The 15,841-nt window shown below is 39.3% G+C and overlaps 1 protein-coding gene across 3 annotated transcripts in view; it reads right to left on the minus strand.

Moving 5' to 3' along the window:
* Positions 1 to 15,841, minus strand: part of Mrtfb (myocardin related transcription factor B) — a 229,965-nt gene that overhangs the window by 92,316 nt on the left and 121,808 nt on the right. For all 3 annotated transcript variants that reach the window (XM_059269963.1, XM_059269962.1, XM_059269964.1), the window contains one exon: positions 7,308 to 7,524. In XM_059269963.1, coding sequence (XP_059125946.1) covers positions 7,308 to 7,461 — 154 coding nt within the window. In that variant the 5' untranslated portion in view covers positions 7,462 to 7,524. The remainder of the gene's footprint in view (positions 1 to 7,307; positions 7,525 to 15,841) is intronic.

Consider the following 15,841-nt stretch of genomic DNA (forward strand, 5'->3'; position numbering starts at 1 on the left):
CAGGCAGAGGGAGGAAAACACACAGCTAGGAATGGTCCAGCTAGGCACTGGCCCCTGGCTGGCACTCATAACCAACCTGTGTGTTGCTCCTTGGAGGCTCTTGCTCATCACGCATGTAACGTGAGCATGACTGCTCACAATATGCCCTGTGTGTTCTTTGAGAATCATCTCTACACTGCTTGTCTGTATATGGCCAGGGGAATTGCTTTTAGAGACCCACATGTCCAACAGGACTACACTGTACTCTGAATTTCTGACCTTGTACTAGGGGCTAGAAATCTAAAAATTATTTTAAAGCAAGGCACACAATGGTCATCTCAATAAATGCTTGCAAATAATGTGTATATATATATTTGGTTTTTTGAGACAGGGTTTCTCTGTGTAGCTTTGCGCCTTTTCCTGGATCTTGCTCTGTAGACCAGGCTGGCCTCGAACTCACAAAGATCCACCTGCCTCTGCCTCCCGAGTGCTGGGATTAAAGGCGTGTGCCACCACCGCCCGGCTGCAAATAATATTTTTTAAAAATATCTTTTGGTAGCCAGTAAGATGGCTCAGCTGGTCAAGACACTTACTGCCAAGCCTGATGACCTGAGGGAAAGAACTACGCTGCCTTTACATGGCATAAGCACACGTATGCACACATTCATACACATAAATAAATAAATAAATAGCCATCTTTATTTCTGTCTTTGGAGTGCCAATTTTCAACACGTTGGGAGAAGCTGGCTAACTGGCAGCCCAATCAGTGTCTTAATTGCCTTGTCAGGATGATGGTGTCTATTCCAACAGACAGCATGCCAACCACACAAACACTGGCAGGCTCTAAACGCAGGCTGTGAGAGCCAAGTGAGTGACAAGTGAGATTCCCACTTTCCTTATAAACACAAGGTCAAACAGCAAAATTCTAAGATGGTGAATAAACATATTAGCACTCTCAATGAAAACAGCAACATACATGACAAGAAAAGAACATCTATCATTTGGGCTTTAAAAAAAAAGTGAAATAGTGCCTTTTAAATTGACAGACTGATGCCACCATTAACACATAACACATACCTGGCCAACCTCTGAGAGCCATAGGAAGAGATACTGCATATTCTAAAGTAGACACGTTATTTTAAAAATAGCATCCATCAAGTCAATTTTGCTTTCTTTTTGACAATGAGGAGCATTTGACTAACAGAGAGCTCATATGTATGTTTAATAACATGACACGTGACTACTCTGGAGCTATGGAAAATTTATCAGTTGGCTGAGATGGAAGCATATTTATGGTTCTGCTGCCTAACGAAGAACACAAGACCAAAGTGAAAAAAAGACAGAGGAGTACGTGATGTGATGAGAAAGGGCCGAGAGAGACAGACAGTGTGATGGGTGGACTATGACACAGAGTGCTTCTCGGACTTACCCGTGCTCACAGACTGAGCCGGCAGAGGAAGCTGGAGTCCTGACTCCCCAATGACTATACTTCCTGTTAATAACAGTGAGGGCAGCAGTGAGGCAGGAGAGCCAAGAGCATGGACAAAGGAGTTAGAAAACACTGGATATGACTGCTTGTTAGTTTGAGTGATCATTAACTACAAACCAAAGAGGAAATTCTAATCCATTTGCTGTTCTCATCCACCACATTGCTTTCTGTTACAACAGTACCATGATATTGACATCTTAAAGTATAAGCTAAATGACACCGAATAAAAATACTCATGGGCCATGTTTCCCAACACCCCTCCTTCATTAACAGGGTCTTCACAGGGATGGCGGAGTGCAAGTGCAAATGTCTCTTTTCTCTTCCTTGATGCTCTCTGAGGGACAGCAATGACTACTTCACAAATTTGTTCATTGTTCACCAGTCCAATGTATCTAATAAAAACGTACAGTAGATTCTAATTTTAAGAAAATCATCTCAATTTATGTAAAAAATATACTTCTTGAATCTAGTACCTAGAAAAGCCTTTTAAAGTGTTTAGGTTAGGCATTTCTACGTGTTATGATGATATGATTTCAATGCTAGCTTAAACTAAATTGCTCATTACTATCATTCTCTGAGTCGCCCTGTCTTATATAAGGAAATCACCGATGTTCCAGGGGCACTTCTGTAAGAGACAGCAGATAAATGACTCTGAATGAGGTGTCAGGGGGTGCTATAAGTCGGGTTTGTGGTCCTGTGAAACTGTGGGCTCCAGCGGCCCCTAAAACGCATATGGAAAAGCATTATGAGCATTCGGGCCTTCTATTGCTGCACCAGATAAGATTCCTGCCTAGCTCAGAGGTGTGGAAAAGAGTCCATCTCCTGCTCCCTCCCACCAGGCATATACTACAAGGATGTGTTGGACAACACACTGAAGCAAACTAAATCCTTACCAACAACTGTCTGAATAAGAAACCCAGAGCAGAAAAAAAGAGGGCAGACAGGTTATAGGTGCGTACTGACACTGTGAAACAAACAAGTTATTAATAGGTGACTATAGGCCATTATGAAAGGGAGCACCTCACCTCAGGGCTTATCAGGCTTCTTTTTCCTTCTGAAGGAAACACCACTGAAGAATTTCGTTTGCAGGTGTCACTCTAGAGTTTGTTTTTGGACTCTATAATTGTGCCTAGTCTAAGTCCTAAGGCTGATTGAAAACATTAAAAACTTGACTAAGGAATATTAGAAATACACAGTTATTTTCTTAGTCTGATTCCTGAAGAAAAACAAATGATCAAAATTCGTCAGACTGTTTAATGATGCCCTGAAGAGTCCCAGTAAGTACTTTGGATCCTGAATGCCCACAGGAAAGCACCTGAGGGGAGTTTTACAGAAAATGATCCACTGCTGTTCTCTCCAATATAAAGGGCCAGGAAGAGCCTCAGCTCTGCTGCCTAGCACCTACTCATCTCCTGTGATACTTTCCAAGTTTTGTGGGTTCTGGCTCTAGAAACAGAACCGCCTGTCTCCTTGCGTCTCCATTCCACTGTGCCAGCTCATGTGCAGTCTGAGGAGCAGAGTTTGCACAAGAACAATGTTTATTACCTTCACACATTTCCAAACACCTGGACCAACAGGTTAATGAGGGGTGGGGAAATGTTCTCAGAGAAATGGCAAAGAACAGAGCAGCTGTGAACAGAAGCCATTATTCACTAAGGTGCAAGGCAAGTGGCTGCCCTTGGCACAGTCTGGAAAGTTCCCTGTCTGTGTGTGGCTGAGTCCAAAGCCAAGAGCTCTCTGTGTTTCCTTGTGTGCAACCAACTTTTGAGTTTGTCATTTTCCTCCAGTAAGGGGTCACTGATGAACAAAGCAAAAGAGGGTCTAGGTTTTTCACTATCAAATTTGATGGAAGAAAGAAAATCTCGGAAAAAAAAAATTCAGATGCTGCTGTAAGCTCAAGTCCCTAACTATGATAACCAATGATCTGAATGTCTTAAAAAGAAGTGTCTCCTTACCAGGACCCCACACATGCTATTTCACAGTAAACACTTCAGATGAGATCAGGTGAGTTAGAAGTGGTAGGCCACAGTCAAAAGCCTTTCAGGACAGGCAGGCAGCAGGCACTGACCTTACTACTACTGAGTTACTGAGCCTGAGGCTGTGTGAATGGCACTGAGTCTGCCATCGAAATACCCAAGATGCTCCAGAGAGTGTGCAGCTCTTTATCACAGCAGCTACACGGCTTCTCTACATGTCCTGCCGTCCCACCCTGCAAACCACCTAACAGAGTGTCCACCAGAGTCAAGCTCTCCTTGAGTGTGGATGTAGGAAGAGACTGCAGCTCCTTCGAGGAATGTCCTCCACCTGAGCTTTTCCTATTGAACACTAAAGGCCAACATAAATATAGAAATAAGATGGGGCTAACTGGTATGTGATATGACACAATGAAGTTTGGCTTATGTGTCTATGTATCTACTTTCCTTTATAGGGCCCATCTAGAAAAGCTAACTACCTAAATGATCGTCTTATTGAGATATTACTAGCTGTAAATTTTAGCAACATTCAGACATAAAGAAAAATCTAGTGTACTTGTGCTGAACATCTTCCATATTTACTTCAGAGTTGGAACATTCTGCCACTCAACTAATGGAATAACAAAAATATTTCTAAAAAGATATTATGAGGGAAGATACTGGAATCATTACCTAAATGTGAACCCATCTGCTCACAGAGCTGAACTACAAGTTATGATGACATAATCCTTCTAATCACTAATCACAGACTTAACTACCTATAATTTTTCCAACAGAAAAGAATCTAACATCAGTGAGAAAACTTAAATACTTAGGACTAACAACAAAACACACAAGCAGGGACATGTGAATGTGATGCTTTTATAGTGGTCATACAATACTTTGTAAGTGGTTTCAAGACCAATACCTCCATTTCATTATGATTTAAACACAAGAGAACAAAGAGCTAAAAATATGAACAACATACATGAAAATATCAAAGAAAGCAAGTTAGGGTCTATCATATATATATATATATATATATATATATATATATATATATATATCACGTTTTCTCAAAACCCATATTTCTTTTTATTTAACATTTTAATTGGACAAAATGGTACACATTTATAACATATATGTGTAATGGTGTTTTGAAATATACACACTCTATGGGGTATCTAAATGAAGCCTTGTATCACACTGTCTTTGTAGTTGAGGACACTTTAAGTCTCCTCTTAGAACTGTTCAGGAAGGCCATGTATCATTATAACCACGCACTGCTCCAACTCACTCCTCCTGACTCAAGTTTTTATTCCCTGACCCATAACTCCCTAAAAATCTACATTTCTGGTAGCATGTACACAAAGATCTCCTTCATACCTTGGAATGTGTATTTAAAGCAGGCAGATGCTATGAGCCTGAAGTTAGAATACATGCCTGAACATAAGGCAACATTTCAAACTTCTTGCAGTCATCTCTTAGAAAAGGGAGCTAGCTCCTGTTTGAATCCTTAGATGGTACCTCACTATGAGATGGTCTTCCATGTCTTAACACTGAACAGAAATTGCTCTTGGGGAAAACACATTGGATGAAAATCCACTTCATTCAAAATTAATTTTATGTTTATAGAATCACTATAGTGATAATCAAAGAAAAAAATCAATACTTATTTTGAAGCTATAATCTTAAAGTACTACATTGTTGTTAAAAATGTTTTAAAACTACTTTTAAAAATAGTCAATTTTTTATTAATTAATTTATTTTTATTTTATGTGCATTGGTGTTCTGCCTGCATGCTTGTCTGTGTGAGGATGTCAGATCTTGTAGTTACAGACAGTTGTCAGCTGCCATGTGGGTGCTAGGAATTGAACCCAGGTCCTCTGGAAGAGCAGTCTCTGCAGTCATAAATAGTCAAATATTTTTCTCTCAGAAAGGACACTAGTAAAAGTTGTTGATTCTGGGAAACAACCAGGCAGGCAAAGGACAGACTGGAGGCCAGCATACTCTTCCTGTGTTCTCAGAACAGCTAAACAATGTGCATTTGGCTTGAAAACAGAACACAAAGTGGGTTTCTTCTAAAACAGAAGTTCACGTCTGCACAAGACTACAAATGATGACAAATCAAACAAATGATTATGTCACAGAGATCATGAACAGGAAACAACTGGAGAAAACCAGTCCTACTATTTCATGAGTGGTTCTTAAGACTCAGCATAGGATTTCAGTGCTAGATTACACATGGATTCTAAGCTGTTGGAATTCAGAGTGAAGAAATGAAGGCATATCCTAGAAATTACAGCTCAACAGATGAATGTGGGTTGATAAAACACTAACCACATAGAGTTTTGGGCAGGATGGTTTTAGTAACTATGAGAGTAGAAAGAGCAATACAAATGATTGCATTATTTCATAAAACATAGCTGCTGTCTTAGTAAATTAAACACTTTATCCTTTCATCTACCTCCCTAATGTCATACACAGGAAGGGAGTGTTCTTCAGTGTTAGAGTGCTTGCCCAGCCTGGATAAGGTCCTGGGTTCCAAAGTAACAAACTCCAAGTGTCTAAGGGGAGCCTGTTCTCCATGTGCCCCTTACACTCAGGCATCTACATGAGCATCTGTGAGAACATGGCTAGCTATATGAACTACAGGACTATAGTGCACCGACTCCTGTGCATCCCTTCCCCTGCTACACATGGCCAGTTTGTGAGCAGTCTGTCACCTGATTTTATGCCAAATACAACTCAAATACCTGGGACATGAAACTAGTCTAGGGGTACTGTGCAACTGTATTTAGTCATTACTGAGCAAATATATCTGTCTTGGCAATTATCCACAATAAAGCCAGGCTCTTGGGGACAGAACATCTAAAAAATGTCACTCAGGGCTCTTTTGCAACTAAGCCTATGTGTTGCTTAAGCCAAGGTGGCCAAGGGCAGATCCTAACAGTAAGATTCGGGACATAAAACTACATGAGCCTTAAGAGAAGGCATAGCAAGTTCACGCCAAACTCCGTGCTGAAAGACTAAACATTACTCATTGTCCTCAGCAAGGAGAGGTTAGTGTGACTGGGACACATTCAGGCCCTAGAAACCTACCAGGGTGATAGGAAGCATTCCGCAGGAAAATCATTTTATTTCTTCTTACTTTTAAAACTATAATTTAAAAAATGTATTTGTAAAGGTAAACACGAGAATCCTGACAGCAGGGTAAACCCACTTGAAGTTCTGGGTTCTGCCTTGGCATGGTCAGCATGTTCTTTGAACATCACACTGTGTTTACATTTGAAGTGTATTACAGTGTATTAGAACTAAGTGTATCTAGTCTATATTTATTAGTATTGTTTTCTGGAGACTCTGGAATGCCTCTGTCATCAATGAGAATTTGCAACACTGATAAGAACTGGTTAAAAACATTCATTCTGCATACAAGAATGAACTAGCTCCAGCTAGAACCTAGCTCATCTTGTGCCCATCAGTATAAAATCACTCAAGAAGTTCTTGCTTCACTGAGGTGACTAACTCTTATCATCTCTGAAAAAAGTTCTAATACACTGGAGATGGTAAGAGGGAGAGGAGGTCACGGCCACTGCCCACTTCTTTAGAGTCATCGACTTCACAATGCCTTTCTAGGAAGAGGTCTTCCTGTTCCACAACGGGCGAGTCTCAGGCTGACTTGTAAAGGCAGCATTACCACAGACAGTTACTGGTGACACAAGCAAAGGAGACGGGGAGTGAAATCCTGCCCTTCTCAGGAACCATCTTGTCCCTGTGGGGACTGCCAAGTGTAAATGACAAAGCGTCACTCACAAATTGGGATTAACTAGGCCCACAAAGACGATGACCCTCTAGATCAAAGTCCCATATGCAGCTGAAAAACTCACCATTCTTCCGTTCGTTCAGAGGGGGTAAGTGCTGACTGGACTGTAGAGAGAGTTCCTGGAATTCGTGAGCCACAGCCTCGCTTTGAGGACTTGGTGCAAGGTGGGCTAGAGGCCCCAGCTCTTCCTCTGTGTCTACTGCCCCTGTGTGATCCATTGTGTTCCAGCCACTGGCAACGGGGAGTATGAGACACCTCTTATACGTGGCCTGTTGAAGAGACTGGCAAAATTTTAAAGTGTAAATTAAATGGTTTAAGTTTTCTCCAGTTTACACACAAGTATTAAGACAGGCTCCCAGGTTCCACTATAGTTCAGTTTTACTGCTATGTGTCTATTACTAACTAACTCTCTTTGCATCTCAGGTTCTTTGTCCAACTCACAGGAATATGGTTCCTATCTAAAAAGCATTTACACAGTAAATAAAAGCTAAGACATTTTACATATATTTTTGTATCAAAGATTAAAGAAAACTCTAGCTATTGTCATTTAAAGATTTCAATACATGCTAAAATGAGAAGAGAGTCAACAAATACTAATTAAAATAAAAAGTGGGCTGGCTTGAAAGTCCATCTCGATGCCTTCCTTCTGAGTGACTCTGAATTAGTCAACAGTCACAGCCTCTTTCATCAGCCGGGGTCTCATATATAGAACAAAGAAATCACAGTTCATAAGGGATAGAAATTTTATTTTAGGTTACAGACTTGGTTTTGTTTATTACCACAGCATAACTTAAGACTGTGCAGACTACTGAGAAGCTGGTAACAACAGAATCAACCACGAGAACCAAAAGCATGAATAGGAAGCCAGGAGATGCCAGTCCATCCATGTTATGCAGGGGCAATTTGTCTGCTGAAACTGTGGCCTACTTACATAGTAGTATTCTCTACAGATAGACTGTCAGCTGCCTAGCTGCTGGGTGGTTTGCAGTTTTGACTATTACAACACAGAAATTCTCCTAGACACGAACCAGGAGTAGGATGACCAGACTACATGACAGCAGTATACGTAGATTTTTAAGACACTAGAAAAGCACTTTCCATCCCTTATGGTGGGGTACCAGATCCCAGATGGTCCATTATCCTTGAAAATCCTTTTGTAGATTCTGTTCATTTTAGACATTTTAATGGGCATGAGGTTTTTCATAGTACGTTTTTTTTTTTAAGATTTATTCTTATTTTATGTGCATTTAGTGTTCTGCCTGCATGTAAGTCTGTGTGAGAAAGTTAGATCCCCTGGAAGTGGAGTTACAGACAGCTGTGAATGCCATGTGGGTGCTGGGAATTGAACCCGGGTCCTTTGGAAGAGCAGCCAGTGCTCTTAACCACTGAGCCATCTCTCCAGCCTTTTTAAAATGGTTTCTCTGGTGATTAATGTACTTTTTATGTACTTATTTCCCATCCCTTTATCTTCTCAGATTAAATTCTGATGAAATCTGCTCATTTTTAATAGTATGCAGTTGGTTTTTTAACAATTCAATCTTGGATCTTTTGTATATTCTGGACACAAGCATTTTGTCAGTCTGCTTCTGTCTATTATTCTCTTCCAGTCAGTGCATTCCACTTTTGTGTTCATTGGTGTTTTATCAAAATTAGTTATTTTTTGATTTGGTAAGGTCCAATTTACAAATACTTTCTTTTATGTGTCATACTTTTGTTGTTGTAGCTAATATATCTTGGACTAGCCCAAGGTCACAGAACTGTGTTTCCTTCTAGACATAGAAAGACACCATATATTTAAGTGCAAGATGCAAAGTTTTATATATGCAGTGAAAATGAATTAATATCGATGGCTTATGGATATCTGACTGCTACAGCATCATTTGTAGATCACCTTCTCTACTAAATTGTCTTTGCATCATTGTTGAAAGTCATTTAGCCTGAATAGTATGACTGTATCCCTTGGCTTTCAATTCAGTTCCTCAAAAAGGGTACACTAGACCCTAGATCTTTGGGAGATCCCTAAGCCTACATGTGCAGAAAAGACTCTACAGAATATAGACAATAATGTTGATTGCGAACGGTTCTATTAGGTAGATAAATTTGCAGGCAGAAATACTTATTTTACTAAGAAACATTAAAATACAACTCAAAGATTTTTCAACATTGAATTTTTATTTTGAATTATTTATTCATACAAAATAAAATCTGGGGTGGCAGGAGGGAAGAGAGAGGGATCTGTGGGTGGTATGTAAAATGAATAAAACATTTCTTAATAAAAAATAAATAAAAATAAAATCTGTTCATGCCAAAATATTTCAAAGACCAAGTACCTGATGCCCTTAAGAATGGCAAGATGTACAAAGTCTGAACATCAGTGGTACTGATCCAGAGGGTCCTTTAGATAGAGATTTTAAAATATTTTCAAGGCAGTATTATCTGTTTTTAATACTGAAAGATCTCTTTTTCAACTTATGTCTTGACATTGTACTCACCTTAAACTCCCACACACTTCCAAATTGAGAAAATTATAAGCTAAGTAAATCTTTACAAAATGTAGCAAGGGAAAAGAATAAGTTTTCAAAAAAAAATAACTTAATATTCGTGAACATTTTTGATAGAGCATGGAGTATACTCTGAAATTTGCAGAATGTCATCTTAAAGTCTACCTAAGTGCTTGACAATTTCTTTTGAAAATTAAATCCAACATCCATTATAAACAACACTCTGTCTAGAAGTCTCTGAGATCTAAGGTTCAGCCACTGTGAGATGTTAAAGGAAGAGCATTAGAATGGATCGTCTCATTGGGTCAAAACTGAGCTATAAGGTAATATCACTCAGTCTGAAGTGGACAAAGAGTGACAAAACTGATTTGTCTGGAACTGACAACATGGTGAATGACTAGGGAGTTTATTCCTTACAAAACTTAGTAACAGAAACATTCCAAAACAGAACATCCAGCACTCATCTGGCAGGAAGTAAACACACTGGAGAATACTCTTAACATCAACCCAGGAGTCAACTTTAGTTCCTAAGACAAATCAGACATCATTCTCTAGGGTCTAGCTGGTTAAGAGTAGTCTTTAGCTTTGGTCAAGGAGATGCCTCTTTGCAACAGCCAGAGACCATTGCAGAAAATGGCAACTAATCAAAATGCACAGCTGTGGAGTCCAGTTCCAACGGATACATCCACAACTCCTGCACCTAAGGCTCAGGGACGTGGCAGAAGAGGAGACTCAGAGTCTAAGAGCCAGAGGATCAGTTTGCTGTGAGACTGTGATTCCTTAAAGCAGAAGCTACACCCATAAAGTCTCACCAATATGGCTGCTAAACATGACACTAAACATGACACCAACAGACACATTAACATGGGCTGGAAAAGTTAATGAGTTTTAACCCTAGACAAAGACCTTGAGGAAACTAAGGAATCCTGAGCGTGGGAGAAATCATTGTTCTCAGGGAAGACACACCAATTGGTTACTCAACACCAAATGGTCAGGCCTGAAAGCATATATACAAGTAACATGATACAAACTGAACAGGTTATATCTAAGCATATACAAACATATGTAACAACAATTAAAGAAAAAGAGGTCATAAATTTGAAAGAAAGAAAGAGGTCACATGGGAGGGTTTGGAGGGAGGAAAGAGAAGAGGGAAATGATATAATTACACTATAATTAAAAAAATAAAAATTACCAATAATAAACCAAATCACTTTATCATTTAATACTGCTGTGGTGATAGGGAAAAAATGTAGAAAAACAAAACAGCAGACATTAGCCTTTTTGTTGTTGTTGTTATTTTTACTTTGTCCCTTTCTCAATCTTTTTTCAAAATGGAATCAAGATAATATCACAAATAATGATTTTATATTTTTAAACACTAGGTTATTGGATTAAGGTAGTCCTTACATCAGTGTTAACATTTGTTTCCAACTGAATGCAAACTCAAAGTCAACTTTCTTTCCATAATACCTCCTTGTTTGTAATGGCCAATAACTAACACATAGTCAGTAATAACTAACACATAGTCACTGCTACATATGGAAAATGCTAAATAAAAAGGCACTCAAGCCATGTCTGTGTGGAGCTTCCAAAGTCTGATACACAACTAATCAAATGCAGATATGCAGATAAACAGATTATCTACTACACGCAGCAAAAAATACCCTAGCCATAGCAAAGCTGTGCCTCTGCTCATCAAGCTCTCCTGAATCACAAACGTTAAGACAAAAATGAACGTCTAAATAAACAAGATAAAACATCAGGTTTGGACAAAGATGTTTAAAGACAAAGTTACTCACATACAACCAAGAATCCATGATCACACTTGTTTATGTCTTATGAATAAGTTACACAGTTGTATAAATGGATCAAAATAATCACAGAAAAGAGTATCTCATTTCAGCTAAAAGTCAGCAATCCCAAGTAAGAGTGCTTCTTTCTCTTCACTGTAACAACCCGGGGATGGAGAGAAGGACCCAGACTCTCCTACAATGAGTATGGGACAGAGGGATTCTATTAATAGCCAGAGGAACACTATCTCCTGAGACTCCTTTTACAGAGAAGAAATCATCTGTACTACGAGGGTAAAATGGGCAGAGAGTAATTACTGTAGCATGTGTGAAGAGGAGATGGCCTGGAGAGCAAAGCGCTGTGGGACCTTATAGAACCCAATGTATCCATGACACATCAGGACGGTCCATGAGGGTGAGCTAGCATTTGTCAGGCAGAGTTTTCTTCCTCAGGAAAAGGCAGCAGCATAGGTAGAGATCCTAACAATGGAAAGTGATGGAAGGGAGTGGGGAGGAGGCTGGGGTGGCAGAATAGGTTAGGGATGGGACTCTAGTGGGGATCAGACCATATTTGAATTTTGACAAGGTAACTGTGGCAGAGAGTGAAATGCCAGGAACTAGGCAGTGGCTGTGCTGACAGAACTAAGTTTTAACAGTATTTAAGAGACACAATTCCAAAGTATCAGGGCTAGACCATGCAAAAGGTCAAAGATCTAAGGGTGGGTAGATGCCTCCAGATGGGCAGTTGGAAGGTAGGTGCTATACCACACACTGAGGGGAAGAGAGTAAGAGGCAGATGAGGAATACGCATTGTACTGGGATAAAACTGTAGACTCCCAGACAAGAGTATGAAAGACAAGTGTGGCTGGAGACAGAGATAGCTGTCTGAATTATACTCCAGATGCCAAGAAATGGAAGCTGCAGACTTGACGTAATGGTATAAATGGGGCATCTTTTACTTTACCTTTTTTTCCCCCTTCCGTTCTCTGTGTAACAGCTTTGGCTGTCCTGACACTCTTTCTGTAGACCAGGCTGGCCTTGAACTCACCGAGATCCACCTGCTTCTGCCTCCCGAGTATTGGGATTAAAGGCGTGCACCACCACCGCGAGCTAATGGGGCATCTTTTGACAACAGTTTGCAGTTCATTCAAATTAAATACCTCTAAGTAGTGCTGTCTGTATATGGAGCCATTAAATGCAGGACAAAGCAACTATAAATATACTAAATACTGACAATATCTTGCATAGAAAAAGTTATGTAACAACCCTTCTCTGTAGACACGGTTACTGCTCTGAGAATGTCAAGTAATGGTTTGTTTTCAACCTGGAGCAGGCTGCAGAATGTTCTTCCAACATCTCAGTTCTAATGAGCACAATGATGACTTCTAAGCAAATAGTCTGTGTGATCTATAAACAGAATTAGTGGAAGCATGGAATACATGTAGCTTTTTAACTTCTATTATTAAAAAGACAGAATTAATGCCAATCACTTCTAAGTAATATAGGTAAAATGCCCCTTTTAGCTTGATTATCTGTTTTCAAAGTTTTGTTCGTAGTGAATGATTCTTATAGAGTAAGAACAGATTAGAGGATTAATTTTAAATTAGAATGATTTTCACATTTTGTAAACACTGCATTTAAAGCAACTGCTGATTTTGAACCCAAATTGGCATTTGATTTAGATGCTAAGAAGGAAATTCTTTTAAACAGATTAAATATTTCATTTACTTATTTTTGTGCAGTACTGAAGACTGAACCCAGGGCCTTGTGACAGAGTCTGCCACTGTGTCATACCTTCTAAGCATTTTATTTAACTGGTAAGAAAAATTCATCATATTTTCATTTCCAAGTACTCTCCATCAAGAAAGGAATAAGAGAAAAAATATAAGGAAAGGGAAAACTAAACCGAATTGTCTTCTCTCCCTAGTTGTTTGCTCTTCTTGATATTAATAATTAACAGAATTTAAGTTTAAGTTTACAATTTATGAATAAAACCAAGTTTGATGTACTTGCCCAGGATGTGGTGACTAGCTAAGTAAGCAGTGGTGTTAGAGCCACAGGCTCCTAACTTGTGACTCAGTTCCTCAGTACTTAACCAGAGAGAACACACTGCCTGATTAGCAGACTGAAAATCTTTTTTTTGTTTTGTTTTTTTTTTGTTTTTCGAGACAGAGTTTCTCTGTGTAGTTTTGGTGCCTGTCCTGGATCTCACTCTGTAGACCAGGCTGGCCTTGAACTCACAGAGATCCGCCTGGCTCTGCCTCCCGAGTGCTGGGATTAAAGGCGTGCGCCACCTCTGCCTGGCTAGACCAAAAATCTTAGTTAAAAGAGGAGACAATAGAAAGGGCAGATCTTAAAACACTTTTCTTTAAATTAAAGTGTGCAAATGGCCATTTACTGTCAGCATTCTGACAGAGTCAAAGCTCGTCTCATACAAAATGCTTTGAGAAATAGAATAAATAATTTTGAGTACAATATATGTTTATACTTTCAAATTTTCAACCCACTTCTTTTGTTTGTTTGTTTGTTTTTTGAGACGGGGTTTCTGTGTAGCCCTGGCCTCAAATTCTGAGATCTGCCTGCCTCTGCCTCCCAAGTGCTGGGATTAAAGGTGTGTGCCACCACTGCTGGGCTCAACCCACTTTCCCCAAAAGTATTTCTGCAGCATGACTTTGTGTGTCTAAACATCAAGTATTTTGTACTCCAAGTATATCTGTTCACATAACATTTCAGTTACTGCAACAGTCTAAGCAGATTAGAAGTAAATGCAGCTCACTTCTACTTAGCAAATGACTCCATTGGTAAGACCAGAAATGCATCACCAAACTCCAGCATTAGCTCTTGATCATAGCTCTGTCCTGGAACAGGGAGTAGAGAAATCAAGAAGCAGTAAGCCTGTAGTGGAGGATGGGGAGATTTGACCACCAAGCACTTAAGAGTCATCTCTAATCAGAAACTTAGACTCTGATAACATAAATTACAACTCAAATATTATTTTAACACTCTTTGATTTCTTGCAAAATGTATTAATATTGTACTTGCAGACAACACCTCAGAGCTCAACTTTAGGGTGTTAAAAGAATACCATCAATAAGCACCTGATATCATTAGCAATATATGATGAGATAATTTACTGATTTTACCAGTCCTTCAAAACATTCATGAGTTGTTTGTGTCAATCTCATTTCACATATAAAATAACAGTTGTATATCTATGAACACTTTATCACTTGCTCTATAGCTGTGGATAAGAAACACCCATTTTTAAATATTTATCTTTGTAATACTGCGTTGTAGATAAGGTATTACTTTCTTGTTTACCAAGAACTCAGGGCTATTTGTTTCCTCCTCTCTTCTCTCAGTGCCTGGCAGTCACTAATCTGCCATTTGTATCCCTGCTCTACAGATTTTGTTAGCAACAAAATCACGGAGTGTGTGACCTTTTTTGTGTAGCTTCTTTTACTTAACATATTTTCAAGACTCATTCATATTGTCACAAGTATCACATTCCATGGCTTTTTGTAAATAATTCACTGTGTGGATTTACCATATTTTGTTTCCCCATTTTGCTGGCATGATGAACTTCGGCTCTCATGAATTATGCTGGGGTGAACACTAAAGTACAAGTCCTGTGTGAACATATATACCTTTGATCCCTTGGGAGTATACACAGGCATGGAACTGCTAGGTCACAGAGTACTCTACACTTAGCTGTCTGAGGAAATGCCCAACTGGTATCTATAAGGCAGGACTGCTTGATGTTCACCCCAGCAAAATGTTACTTCTCCAATTTCTCCACATGTTTTAAATTTATTTTTAGACAGTCTCATATAGCCCAGGCTGGCCTTAAAATGTTCTATGTAGCAGACAGTGACCTTGAATTTCTGACCCTCCTGCTTCCACCACCTGAGTGCTGGATTACTGGCTTGCACCATTATACCCAGTTTATGTGGTACTAGGAATTGAATTCAAGGCTTCCTGCATGCTAGGCAAGCACTACACTAACTGAACCACATACCCAGCACCAATAAATCTTTTTTTAAATGATAGCCTAGTAGATGTGAATTGACAGCTAATTGTGGTTTTAATTTGCATGCCACTAACACCTAATGATATTGAAAATCTGTTTTGTGAGTATTAGCCACTTAGGTACCTTGGAGAAAGGCTCATTTTAAAATGTTCATCTTTTTATTATTTGAACAGTCATTTCTATTTAAATCTGTATATTAAACATAACTAATACTACATCTTAATAGATTTGCTGACCACAGGCCACACCTGTCAGAAAAACAGAGTCAATGCCA

Source organism: Peromyscus eremicus, chromosome 8a, assembly GCF_949786415.1.
Source record: "Peromyscus eremicus chromosome 8a, PerEre_H2_v1, whole genome shotgun sequence".
Taxonomy (NCBI): domain Eukaryota; kingdom Metazoa; phylum Chordata; class Mammalia; order Rodentia; family Cricetidae; genus Peromyscus; species Peromyscus eremicus.